The sequence below is a fragment of the Emydura macquarii genome, unplaced genomic scaffold, assembly GCF_026122565.2.
Source record: "Emydura macquarii macquarii isolate MOO-44397 ecotype Brisbane River unplaced genomic scaffold, CSIRO-AGI_Emac_v2 contig_1424, whole genome shotgun sequence".
In the NCBI taxonomy this organism is placed as follows: Eukaryota; Metazoa; Chordata; order Testudines; family Chelidae; genus Emydura; species Emydura macquarii.
In genome coordinates, this window is record NW_027131561.1 from 1,652,914 (window position 1) to 1,666,257 (window position 13,344).

At 40.4% G+C, this 13,344-nt stretch overlaps 1 protein-coding gene across 4 annotated transcripts in view; it reads right to left on the bottom strand.

The window, feature by feature from the left end:
• MID1 (midline 1) overlaps positions 1–13,344 on the bottom strand; it is a 326,390-nt gene that overhangs the window by 27,483 nt on the left and 285,563 nt on the right. For all 4 annotated transcript variants that reach the window (XM_067553016.1, XM_067553018.1, XM_067553015.1 and 1 more), the window contains one exon: positions 4,706–4,813. In XM_067553016.1, coding sequence (XP_067409117.1) covers positions 4,706–4,813 — 108 coding nt within the window. The remainder of the gene's footprint in view (positions 1–4,705; positions 4,814–13,344) is intronic.

Consider the following 13,344-nt stretch of genomic DNA (forward strand, 5'->3'; position numbering starts at 1 on the left):
TGGGGTGTTAACATAAGTGGCTTAACTGACAAGAAAGAGCCTCTTTTCAACCTGCTTCGTTCATAGGCTACATTAGCCAAGTAAAAGCTATGTGCTATTTTACAAGAGGACAGATTTGTTCTTTCTACCTCAACTTTTTCCACACTGGAAACAACAGAGGGGAGCCAAAACAAGCACAGCTGGCCTATTTTCCATCAGAACGTCATTTCCTGGCACTTTCTGCTTACATGATAACTAAAAACTATTTTGATAACCATTTCCCTGACGTGATGAAAAATGTGTTAAGAGCAGTTTACAAGGTTCACTACTTTTCATTAGTCCCAAATTGGTTTACACAAAAATGACCTGAAAACAAAACTCGACTAAAGGGTTGGTTCATGTTCACTAACAATAAAATAGATGTTCATCCCTTTAATTTTTTTAATTTTATTTTATGTTTGTTCAGAACCTAAACTATCTTGTGGAATGAATTTGACTAGCCAGAAGAATGGAGAACTGATTGTGCTTCTGCTATATGTAGCAAGGAGATAGCCATTCAGGAAATCCACACTAGATATGACTTTGTCATGGAAAGTACCATGAGTTGGAAAGCTAGGGAGGGGAACAATCAAGCTGCCTTTCAGAGACAATGTTGACTCCTGAAGCTTTTAGTTCCTGAAAGCTCTAGGATTCCTTCCTATTTATATAAAATCATCATCACCACCATCACATAGTTCCAAGAGTAGGGAAAAAAGGAAGTAAATCTTATAACTTTGAACCTCAGAAGGACATTCATTAAGCACCAGTTACATATAAAATCAGGAAATTAATGATTAAGTGGATTAGAATTATATACTAAAAATAACAAAAACTCTAAAGAGTCTCATTCATTAAGTAATAAACACTGTAGTTGCTCGCCCTGCTGCCAATGAACTGACTGCAATGGGAGTTATGTATCCTGAGCAGAGGTGACGGTCCATATTAATCCACTTTAGGACAACAGAGTCCACAAGCAAAAACTTTTAGGAAACTTTTTTTTAAAAGTCAATGATGCGCAAAGCTGAAAACTTTAACATTGATATTTTCCCCCAAAATACAAGCAATGAAGGGAGAAAAATTGCTACAGAAACATAGTTTGTGATGATGTTAATGTTCTCGCTGGTTTCTAATGGGATATACTGCATATTCACTGTGGTTGGCTGCTACAGTTGTTGAGTATTCTAATGAAACAAACATTTGTCACCTGCTCTTCAAAGAAAAAAGACAATAATATACTTTCAGCATAATTTACTATTGGTATAATCTACCAAATGGCATCTCCCTACCTCCGCAAAACATAAAGGGCTAGATTGGTTATTCACTATTACTCACATTGGTGAGCATTTACTCACAAGAGTAGTCCCACTGAAACCAGCAGGTGACTCATGTGAGGAAAGAGATCACAATCCAGCCCTAACTTAACTGAGCTTTTCTCATGAACACACTGTAAAGGGGTAGATAGCTCTCAAAGGAGCCATTTGTTTAGATACTGTCCATATATTGGGGATTGTTCGATGCAGAGCAAAACATGCTCTATGTGTCAGTGGCGTACCGATGGGAGGCCAGGCCCCCAGACACCAGCCTGGGGCGGTGCTGGGCCGGCCATTCACAATACATTAGGGGTGGGGGGCGCAGGAGGTTCTGAGGGGTGGCTGGACGGAGCCCAGCAGCAGGCAGGGGGAGGAAGGGGGCGGGGAGTTGTGGCTGATCAGGAGGAGCTTCTCCCCCACTACCGCCTGGCTGGGGAGTGAGACCGAGCTGGTGCCAGGCTCCGGGGCATCACGCAGTGGGTAAGTGCTGGGGGCCGGGGGGAGGGGCGGAGCCTGCCTGCTGCAGCAAGCACCAGAAAGTCCCCCCCAACTCTCCGCAGGCACAGACCCCTCCCCATCCCCAGGGCAGCTGGGGGGCGGTGCCGTCTGATGGGAGCCGGGGACCCCTCCTGCCCTGCGCTTGGAGAGGTGGGGCATGAGCCTAAGGGGGGCATAAATGTAGGCTTGGCCCCTGGGCGCCAGAGACCCAAGGCACACCACTGCTACGTGTGCCTTCATGAAGAGACAGCATTTCGATGTCTGCTGCCCTAGGCAGTGACACGCTCACTGCCTGAACATGCGAGTATACAGCTCTTTACTGCGGTATTCATTAACAAAGCAAGTCATTAACTGAGCAAATGTCACACAATGCACTTTAGCCACCAGAGGCCACTTTCCTGGTTGGCAGGCCCAACGTCTGAATTAGCATTTTTCAGCTTCTTCAAATAAACAATGGATGATAAATCTGGAAAGGAAGAACCTCCCTTCCCCTACTGCAGACACGTCCTCTGTGCTTAACACATTTCATCTGTTTGACATTTAAATTCCTAGTTCAGCTAAGTACACCTCATGTGATGATACAAGTATGCAACAGTGCATTAAGGGCTGAGCTGTTGCACACAGCCACAGTCCCATGTCAGAGCCCTCAGCCCTATGGCAACAGCTGGAGCTCCAGTTACTGTGCCTCCTAGAACTCCTATGAAGAATAGCTGATGTGCCTTCTTTAAAAAAGATGTATGTACTTTGTTCTTGGCTTTGCTGGTCAGTGCGAAGGAGGGAGGGGCAGGACATGGCTATATATATATATAATGGGCTTGACCCATTAGCAGAGGCTAGCAGAGACAGGTGTTTGCCTTATCTCTGGGTTCCCTACATAGATCTAAACTAGAACATTTTATACTTGTTTTCCAGCAACACTGAGCAGGTTTTCAATGACATTTTGATAAAAATGCCTGAGCCCTGCCTATATTAGTGCTTACCCCCTTGGTAGTACTGGAATACCTGCTGCACCATTGTTGGAAAACAGGTAAAAACTTTTCCACTGTTGTGCAAAGACTCCTATTGTGCCTGGTCTCTGGAGGGTTTCTTGTGGCCTCATGTTCCCATGCAGTGGGCTGGGCACAATCAGGTCTTTAATATTGGGTTAAAAAGCACTGCAACGTTTTAGAGTAAAATGAAATTATTGTGGAAATATTTCTTTAAAAAAATCAGCAGCAGTAGCACTGGCAGCAATGAAAAGCTTCATCAAAACAAGCCTGAGGGTATGTCTACACTGTATGTCTACACTGACGGCAGCACATTTGCCACCGTCAGATCAATCTATCCAGAAGTGAAGACCTGCTCAATCAATCCAGAAGTCGATCTATTAAAACCACCCCCAAAAAAAGCGTAGCGCTGCGTCGACGGGTATGCATTTCCCATCAGTGCAGCGCAGTGGAGACGGCATGCTAAACGGAAGTCCCACTGACTGCTGCCGAATTCGTCAGCAGTATAGACCAGGCCTAAGTGTGCAAGTGATGCAGATAAAGCAACATTTTAGGGAGGAAACAGATTTTTTTCAAGTGTTTATGGGTTATTAGAAGTCTGATTTTTTTAATAGAAAAAGGAATGAGCCAGATTCTGATCCTAGTTACACTGGAGAAAATTCAGAGTAACTCTGTTGAACTCTACCAGTTTTCATTGGTGTAACTGAGATCAGAATCTGGTGCAAGATCTTTTAAAAATGCACACTCTGTGCATAATGGGCAGCTCCCAATGAACAGGAAGTTTGCCATGACTTGGACAGAAGCAGGATTGGTCTCAATGTATACAGAAATTCAGCCAAGAAGATAATGCTGAAGGCTGTCTTACTATATCTTGAAGGTAGATGTATTTTGTTAACATCTGAAGAAGTTTAAGCTCTGTCAAATAACGAATGGGGAACTATGCTCTTCAAACATGTTTAAGTCAACCCTTGCCTACAGGCTTTTTTATTTCAAGTTAATTGGAATATCTTGACAGCTAAGTGAACCATTTAACCTGCCCTTGACTTTATTCCTTGTCTGAGCTTTTCCCACACAAGAAGAGTTTATGTTTCACTCTTCCAGCTACTTTAGCAGTTGAAGAGTAAATGCCATGCTTTAAAAGAAGCAAGAATAATGCTCCTTCATTTAGCAGGTAGCTGGATCAATTTAAAATTTGAATGCATATTTGAGATTTGCCCTGTTCTTTAGGTTGACACTAGCAATCACTGTCCTGCAGTTATTAGGAAAGCAATATCATTAAATTTACATTCCCAATATTTACAGTAAAAGTCCCAGACCAGTTTCTGTAAAATACAAATTAACGTTCCCCATTACATTCTTAAAATAATAAATCAAATAAGTGTTATCTTGAAAGGAATTGCTCATCAGTAATTTTATATAAATATCTTTAATAAATAATTTAGGTTCATACGGAATAAAATATTCATGCAGATAACTGGAGAGCAAGTCCTGTGATACAGTAAATTCTAGCTATGGGCAAATGCCTTCAGATTTCTGAAAGCAGTTTTTTAGTCCATCATTTTATTAATATCTGTTGATAACTGAAATCACATCCCTGTTGAAAAATATGACATAAATTACATGATTTTTAAAAATCAGATTACGTTCCAAAAAAAGAATCAAACACCAGAATTGCATAAGGTTTGATTAATAAACAACACTCAATACATTTTAAGCGATGACTGAATGTTTACTCAATACAGACAGCATCTCTCTTCAGCTAAAAGTTGCAGATGCCAAGGAGTATCCAAGGACTCTTATAAGTGTGTATTAATAGTACAGTAAGTCAGGGAAGTTACAGAGCGTGAAGAAATGCTGTTGACCCATTTGAACCTTTGGGGAAAGAGCTCTTACCTTGCCTTCCTTGATTTTAGTTCCAATAATTTGTCGTCTCTGTTGGATTATTTCAATGAGGAGGTCACATTCCTCTGTCAGCTTGGTTTCTTGTCGTGATGCATTCACCTGAAGAGCAAGTCACCTTGTTTAGAAAAGTTTTGGTCTTTTTCATTTTATTTTTAATTAAAAATGATCATTTCTGAAAACAATTTTGTATTTTTCATTTTGTTTTACAAATTGTGTTCTGTTTACTTTCTCTCTTCTGGACCTTGTGAAATATGAATATGAAAATGCTCTGTCTGGGCTTTTGAATAATGTATCACAGTACAGACGAACTCACCAGGTATTTCTAACCCAAGTCAGTTATAGCGTGTTCCTGTCAGATGCTGAGTAACTTCAACTCTAATTGACATCAGTGAGAGTCAAGGGCTCTTATTATCCCTCTGTGGATGCTTAGCACCTCACAGAATCAAGCCCTAAGTAGAGTTCAAATAAAGAACATTTATGTAGCTTATTATTTCAGTGTATACACAACGACCCATGAAAAAGGTCAACAGTTTAATATATTAGGTGTGTTTGAGATTTTAGCCATTCTTTCTCAGTAACAAAATAGCGTTAAAATAACTGTGAATAGACAGAAAGGGAGAGAGAGAGAGAGAGAGAGAGAGAATTTAGGCTGGTCAAAATTTTTGGTCAAAACTGGTTTTTATGGAAAACTGGTGGGGAGGGGGTTGACCAAAAAATAAAAATTACATGGAAAGCGTTTGCATTCTGTGCAAATTTCAACTTTGTGTAAACCCACAAACACCAAACACCCCCTCTCCCCCCTCCAAAAAAAAAAAAAAAAGAGAAAAGGGAATATTTTCTTTTTTTGATTTCAGTCAAAATGTTTTTGAGTTTTCAGTTTTTCAGTGCAAATTCAAAATTTTTCATGTGTGAGAGGGGGACAGGGGAGAAATGCCACTTTCCAAGCATCTCTTTTTTATATATTCTCTATATCAGTGGTTCTCAGTTAGGGGTATGCATATTCCTGGGGTACATCAATGTATCTAGGTATTTGCCTAGTTTTACAACTGGCTACATAAAAAGCACTAGTGAAGTCAGTACAAACTAAAATTTCATACAGATAAAATGAGAAAGTAAGCAATTTTTCAGTAATAGTGTGCTGTGATACTTTTGTGTTTTTATGCCTGATTTGGTAAGCAAGTTATTAAGTGAGGTAAAACTTGGGGTTCACAAGACTGAAAGGGGTACAGTAATCTGGAAAGGTTGAGAACTACTGCTATATATGAGAAGCCAAAAGTATGACAATGGTTGTTTCAGAGTGTATCACTATTTGACAGAAAGAATATACAGTGTAGACTTTGTTTAAAATTCAAGCATTGCAAAGAACTATAGAACACAATGCTTAAGGAAATGGAGGGTAGGCTGCTGTAGCTCATCTTTACATTATAGTATTTATACAGTGCCATAAAAATGAAATGACAAATAAATGAACTGTTCCTTGACCAGAGATTATAGCCCTAATCCAGCAAAGCATTTAAACAAGTATTTATCTTTAAGCATACTAGTAGTCCCTCATATTTAAAATTAAGCACGTGCTTAAATGTTTTATTGGATTAGGGCCAATTTTACAAAGTTCCCACTTATCTGAAAGGCCTGTATGCCCCGCAGCCTAACTGTAGGTTACAAAAGCCTGATTTTATTAACATATATCCCCTGAAACCTTCATAACAATCAAGGTGTAACGACTTACGAGGTGGCCAACCCGCAGCTCGTGAGCCGCATGCGGCTCTTTGATCATATAAATGTGGCTCCACGCATTGTATGGGGCGCCAAAAAGTTTTTACTTTCAAATGTGAAATTGACCAGCTGCTGCGGAAATTGAGGGATCAGAGTGAACTTTAGGTGGAGGGTAAGAGACAAGGGGAAACTGAAAAGTGAAATTGACAAGCTGCTGCTGAAATTGTCTAATTTTCGGAAGAGGGTAAGGAAAATGTGGCTTTTTGCGGTATCTATAGCTATTTTTGGGCTATTCTTCTCTGACTGGTTGACCACCTCTGACTTATACCATAGTCTGAAGTATTAATAGAGGTAGCAGTTTTATAATACTTAAACATATTATCAATATTGAAATGCTGTTTGTTCCAGGAACCCTGGAGGAGAGGGCCTGTATGATGCCGCTGAGTGCTGGGGATGTCTGCCCTGACACAGATGATGTGGGACTGCTTTCAATGGTAAATTGTGCTTTAGAGATGTTAGTAATAATGATATCTTTGACTTGCTGTCAGGATTGAGGACCTGCGGCACCACTTGCCCAGTCATCAGGCAGTCAATGAACGCAGCTGGGCCACAGCAGAACCAGCAGCTGCAGAGGTTTAGTGGCTACTCAATGCACGTCTCCAGATTCTCTATCTCCCTGTGCTCTCCTCATTCCAAGTACTGTTCCTGTCCTGTTTCAGCCTAGACCTTGCCCTGCACCTGGCCTGTTCCAGCCTTGCTGCTGTCTTGGAACCAGCCCTGCTCCTGCTTTCCCTGACTCCAGGTAATCTGTTTCTGACCCTTGGCTCTGATTCCTGGCTCTGTTGTCTTGACCTTTGGCTCTGGCATTTGACTCTGACTATGGTTCTGATCCTTGGTCCTGGTTCTGACATTGTCTTGACCGTTGGATCTGGCATTTGGACTCTGAATTTGGTTTTGACCTATGACCCAGTCTCCTGGTGCATTACCTATGACTCAGTCTCCTATTGGTCACTTTTGTCTTCCTGCATCTGCAGAACTGCTTTTGACCAATTGTTCTATTTTCTAGCCACAACCCTCCCATCTTCTGGTTGATTACACTGGTTGAAATTCCTTTTGACAAAGCAAGGAATCCCGAACTGGTGCAAATTTGGCTAAAACTCAGTTTTGGTATAAATGGGTGCAACTCTTTTTATGTCAATGCTCACTTATGCCATGATTGACTGGTGCTTAGATTAATTACTTCTCTCAAACAGGATTTCTGACTAGCTTCCATTGAATGTGTAATTTCTATCACCATTTATATCACTGATTAAATTAGCCTATAGGAACAAATCCATCTTAAGTGTAATTTCCCTGACATCAGTGGAGTCATACAAGGGGTAATTATAGCCAACGATGTTTAATTTAGTGACAAGTTTGTTTAAGAAAGGGGAAAAAAAATTAAGATGTGTCCACCAAAATTATATGAATGATAAAATGGTTCCAAAACATTTTCTTTTTGTTCCCTTACTCAATGAACACAGATTTCTCTTTTCTTTGAAACTAGAAAAATTAATTCTATTGTTAATTCTTTTGAACACCTATCAATTTTTATAGCTTATACAAAATTATTAAAGTGGAAAATGTATTTCAAAATTTTTGGACAGCATGTTCAAGACTACTATTAAAAAAGCTAGTTCATTTTTGAGTTTTTTATGATCCCCTTTCTCTCTGAAATATGAATACAATAACTTATTATATTTGCAGTCTACATACGCCCTAATTCAGCACAAGGTACTTAATTAAGCACATGCCTAACTTTAAGCTCCAGGGTAGACTCAGTGAAGCCAATGGGACTACTCATGAGCTTAAAAAGTTATGTCTGAGCTTATGTTCCTTGCTGAATTAGGGCCTTAACTGTTACTTTCAACCTAATATTTTATATCTTTAATATACAGTTTTACAACATTGCTTTTTTGTACTATTACATTTACTTAAAACAGACTGGTAGGGTTTTGTGCTTTGGCTACATGATACTGTTCCCTACTGCCATGCGAAAAACAAGGTCTGACTCTAGTCTTGTTATTATAATTAAATAATCATTTTTATTTCTGAAGTGCCTAAGGACTCTAAACAGGCACTATACAAACTGAGAACAGAAAGACAGTTCCCCCAGTCTAAGATTTAGAAAGTGTGCAACAGGTAAAATAAACCAAATGGGTTGGGTGGAAGATAGGATGGAAGGACAAGTAGTGGCCTGTGTTTCCATAAATGAGTGGTCACAGTAGTCAGAGGTCTCTCTCTTGCTCTGTGATCAGGTAGGGGTTGGGAATGCTTTGGAAGCAAGTTGCAACACACCCAGACTCCTCAGGGAATTGGGTTGTCCCATGTTGCCTCAACACAATGATCCATCTTGCTGATTAAGGGGCTCTTCAGGGAGTTCCTTAAATCTTTTCCAAACAGAACTACTAACTAGGCTGAGCTTCAAGAGTGGGTGTGGAAAGTAGAGAAAAATGGGAGCGTATCAGAGAGCTGACAGGGAGTTGTAGACTGCAAACACTCCTATTCCAATGGGAGAAAATGGGCCAGCTGTTTTTCAGTTCCACTAAAATTGAGAAATGTCTTGGAACGTGTTCTGCTCTCCGAGACTTGAGTATCCAGAGACCTGAGTCAAATTGTGGTTTAGGTCATAAGAAAAATGGTTGTAGTGGTTTCAAAGTCATTAGCAGATGTTTGTTAAATCACAAAATTATAACACAGTTGGCAGCTCAATTAAAACAGATCCTCTGCTGTTAGCTCACCCTCAACTTGGCAAAGAGTGAATTCACAGGGCTAAACTCTCACCTACTAGCACTGATGTAATTAACATCTCTGAGCCAAAGTGTTTTGTGGTCTCTTAGCAAGATTCCATTCATTTTCGCCTTCCTCTGCAGCATGGGGCATGGGTCACTAGCTGGTGGATTCTCTGTACCTTGAAGTCTTTAAACCATGATTTGAGGACTTCAGTAACTCAGTCAGAGTTAGGGGTCTATTACAGGAGTGGGCGGGTGAGGTTCTGTGGCCTGTGTTGTGCAGGATGTCAGACTTGATGATCATAATGGTTCCTTCTGACCTTAAAGTCTATGAGTCTATGATTCACCTGAGTGGAGCACAGCTCTTCCTCTGGGGTTCATCACAGTTTGGGCAGCTTTAACTTGTGATTGGGTCTGGATAGGCCCTCCTGGCAAAGACTTCCCAAAGGACGGGATGAATCAGGTACTCTAGCCAAGGGCTACCCTAATGAGCAAAGCCTACTTATTAAGTCCATGCTGGCCAAGTGTAAATTGGTCAGAAAACAGTATTAATGGTAAAGTAGTATGTCTTGTATCTTGCATCCACTTGAGTTTCTTAGGGTGTGCAAAGTGATAGGGAAGGGCCTGTAGCAGGAAAGGCTTGTAAAATATAGTAGATCCATCTCACACTCATTGAATGCTACTGGTGTAAGTGGAAAATTAGCGTAACTTTACCATCACTGCACATGTTGGTTCATAGACTTCCTTCTTACTCTAGACCTGGAATTTGTGGGAGATTTTCAAAGGCACAAATGGGAGTCAATAGTTCCTATCGATTTTCAATGGGAGTTGATGCCTAAATGTTCTTTGTGCATTTGAAAACTCCCCCCTTATCATCATGTGGATTTGTAACCATCCTTCATGGACTTTTGAGTCCACAAACCAGTGAAGAGACTACACTCATCTATAAATAGAGTAAAAATAAAACAGTAGATAATGTAGATAATCTTCATTCACATGAAGTGATTCCCACTATACATTAAAATATTCTTTGTTTTATTTAACTGTTTCAAGAATGAGACAGAGTAAAATTAACTTTTCAGTTATCCGCATGTAAATCAGCATAACTCCACTGCACTCCATGGAGTTATTCTAGAGTCAGATGGAGATAACAGAAAGCTGAATTTGGTCTCAATTTGGAGAGAACACAAATGAATAAAAGGCATTTCTCGTAGAAGAAGTAGGGCTGCAGCACTTAAGGCATGTGTCATGGCTTCTCTGAGAAGTGTAGGGCATGTCACCTAATGCCTTTTCCTTTCTCAGAATTTCTTTCTGAGAAGGGAGGATTTATCCCTGCATGTTGTTGATTATTATTTATTATTGCATTACTATAGTGCCTACGAGAGGTTGTCATGGACCAGGACCCCACTTTGCGAGGCACTGTACAAACCAGAACAAAATCATGGTCCCTGCCCCAAAGCACTTACAATCTAAGTATAATACAAGAAACAACAGATAGAGCGAGTGTGCAAGGAAACAATGAGACAATATTGGTCAGCATGATCGGCAAAATGGTCTCCTCAGAACACCAGGAGCCAAACCATTATCATAGCTTCAGACTAGGTTTTAAAAAAAGAAATAGCAAAGTGATCTGCTTTCATAAAACAATTGAGATCATTGTAATTTGATTTTCTATTGTTATTCTTTATTCATGTCCAAACAATATTTTCATAACCATCAAAAGAGACTGTGTCCCTCCATTTCGTCCATGGCTTAGTCTTTAAATTTTCTATTTTTCTAAGACATTTCTTAAAGTCCATTTTAAGAACTTGTTTTTAACTTTATCCAAATAGGATAATTATCTCATGGTATAAAAATATCACATTTTCAGTGCACTGAGTCACCAACACATGAGAAAAATGTGACAGAAGTAAAAGGGATAATGAATGATGATCACCAACAAAAAAGGCATTTTCTTCTTGTTTGTCTCTTTGGACGTTGAGACTGGATGTGTGCTATGATGTCAAACTTCTTCCCTTTTTTGTCTGTCTGATACTACATGAAGCACAAACTAGCATTCTCTAGAATATTGGAATAAAACTCTTTCACATTTTTTCTAGTCTGAATGCAACACTGATTTTTATCAATTATGACAAACTGTGCCTTTGGAAATACATGGTATTCATCAGCTTGCCAGCTGAACAGATCATCTACAACTTCTTTATTCTAATTGGGGCTGGAGAAAGGAATGGTCATCTCCCATTTCAAGTGTGCCAGAGGCTTTGTTTTTGTTTGCTTTCAGGGTCTTATGAACATTTTTATCTAACCAGGAGATCTGGGTTTAGAGACAGTCTTAGAGAAGGTTTAAAAAAAGGTCAGTACAAAAACCAAAAAAGCCTACACAGGCTACCTGAGAATGTTGTGAATGAAGTCTCCATTAAGCCAGTGTAGCTGAACAAATTTGGGTCAAATGACAACAACAACATCTGACCCAAGCGAGAATCCAATACAACTTTTTCTGAGGTTGGAAAGTGTTTGTGCTAGTTTTTAAAATATTGTCATTTTATGTAGCACTGTTGAGTGCTAAGTGACTAAGCAACATGAGAAAGGCTGTCATCAAATGATATTTCCAACCCAGTCAGTATTTAAAATGATCAAAGATCTCATGAAAAAAGTCTATTCTTGTAAGATTTCCAGCAAAAAATCCCCCTTCAGCTCTAGACTGTTTGGAATATTCTGATAAAGAACATGAAAATCATAGTGCGCTTACATTCCACAAATACATATGCCTTTGACTGTAAACAAAATGAACACTAGGTTTGATGAAAATGAAGCTTAAAGAGTTACTTTGTTGTTTTGTACAACCACAAATGTGGCAAAACCTGAGATATAGATAGTGGTTTGGTTTTTTCCAGAATCAGAAGGAAAATTAAAGACTGGTTACTTACCCTACAGTAACTGCTTCTTTGAGTTATAGCCAGTGTGGAGTCCACTGCAGGTTCATATGGCTCTCATGTGCTTAAGATTGGAGCCTTCTGAATAGAAGTGTCTGTTGGGGCCACACATGAGTCTCCTCTTGTTCCCATGTAATTCAAAGCCTGTATTGCTGAAGGTTTTGCACAAGAGGGCGGGTTGTGGGATCCATACCAACTATAACATCTTAAAGAACCTGTCACTGCAGAGTAAAAACACGTTCTTTCTTCCTCAAATGTTAGTGTGGATCCCACTGTAGGTGACTGGCAAATAGTATCGTATAGCCTCAGGATGGCTATACTGGGAATGAGGAATTTTAGCAGTCATCAAATAACTATTAAAGAATTGCTTTCCTAAGTTTGACATCAGATGGCTGGCTGCCATGTCAAGATAATGATGTTTAACAAATATCAGTGGGTTACTCCGTGTTGCTGCCTTGCAGATCTCAGGCCTGGTCTACATTGATGACGGAGATTGACATAACGTCACTTACGTCGATCTCCGAAAGCCTGTGTCTACACTGGTACGGCAGTTCCGTCGACTTAAACCGCAGCAAAAGTCGACGTAATAAAACCACCTCCATAAGTGGCGTAGCTCCTAATTCGATTGTATGGGGTCGATTTTGCGTCAATGTAGACAGAGCGTAACGTAATTCAACCTTAATGGCCTCAGGGAGGTATCGCACAACTCCCCGTTGTGACCACTCTGGAAATTCGCGCTCTGCTGTTACGTGCTCATGCTACCCAGAAATGGCCCCTCCCCTCATGCCCCAGGAAAATTTGAATTTTCATTTCCTGTGCACCCAGCGTGGAGAGAGCTTTGTCGCTGGACTCCTCATGGCTACTACATGGCCCAAACGCGCTCCAGCATGGAGTTGACCGGAGGTCTTAGATCTCATCGGTCTGTGGGGCGAGGAGTCTGTTATGGCTCAGCTCAGAGCCAGCAAAAGGAATTTGGACATTTACGGGAAGATATCCCAGGGCATGCTGGAGAAGGGCCACAACAGGGATGTGCAGCAGTGCCGCGTGAAGGCACATCTGGTGAGTTTTTTTCTTCATAGCAGTTCTATCCTTTTAAATGGGGGGAGAGGGGACAGGAAGGGGACTTCTGGCATTCAGTGGACTTTACTGGGGGTTTACCCCTGGAACAGATTATTTATGTGCATAAATATGCTCCGAGAATCATCAGTTG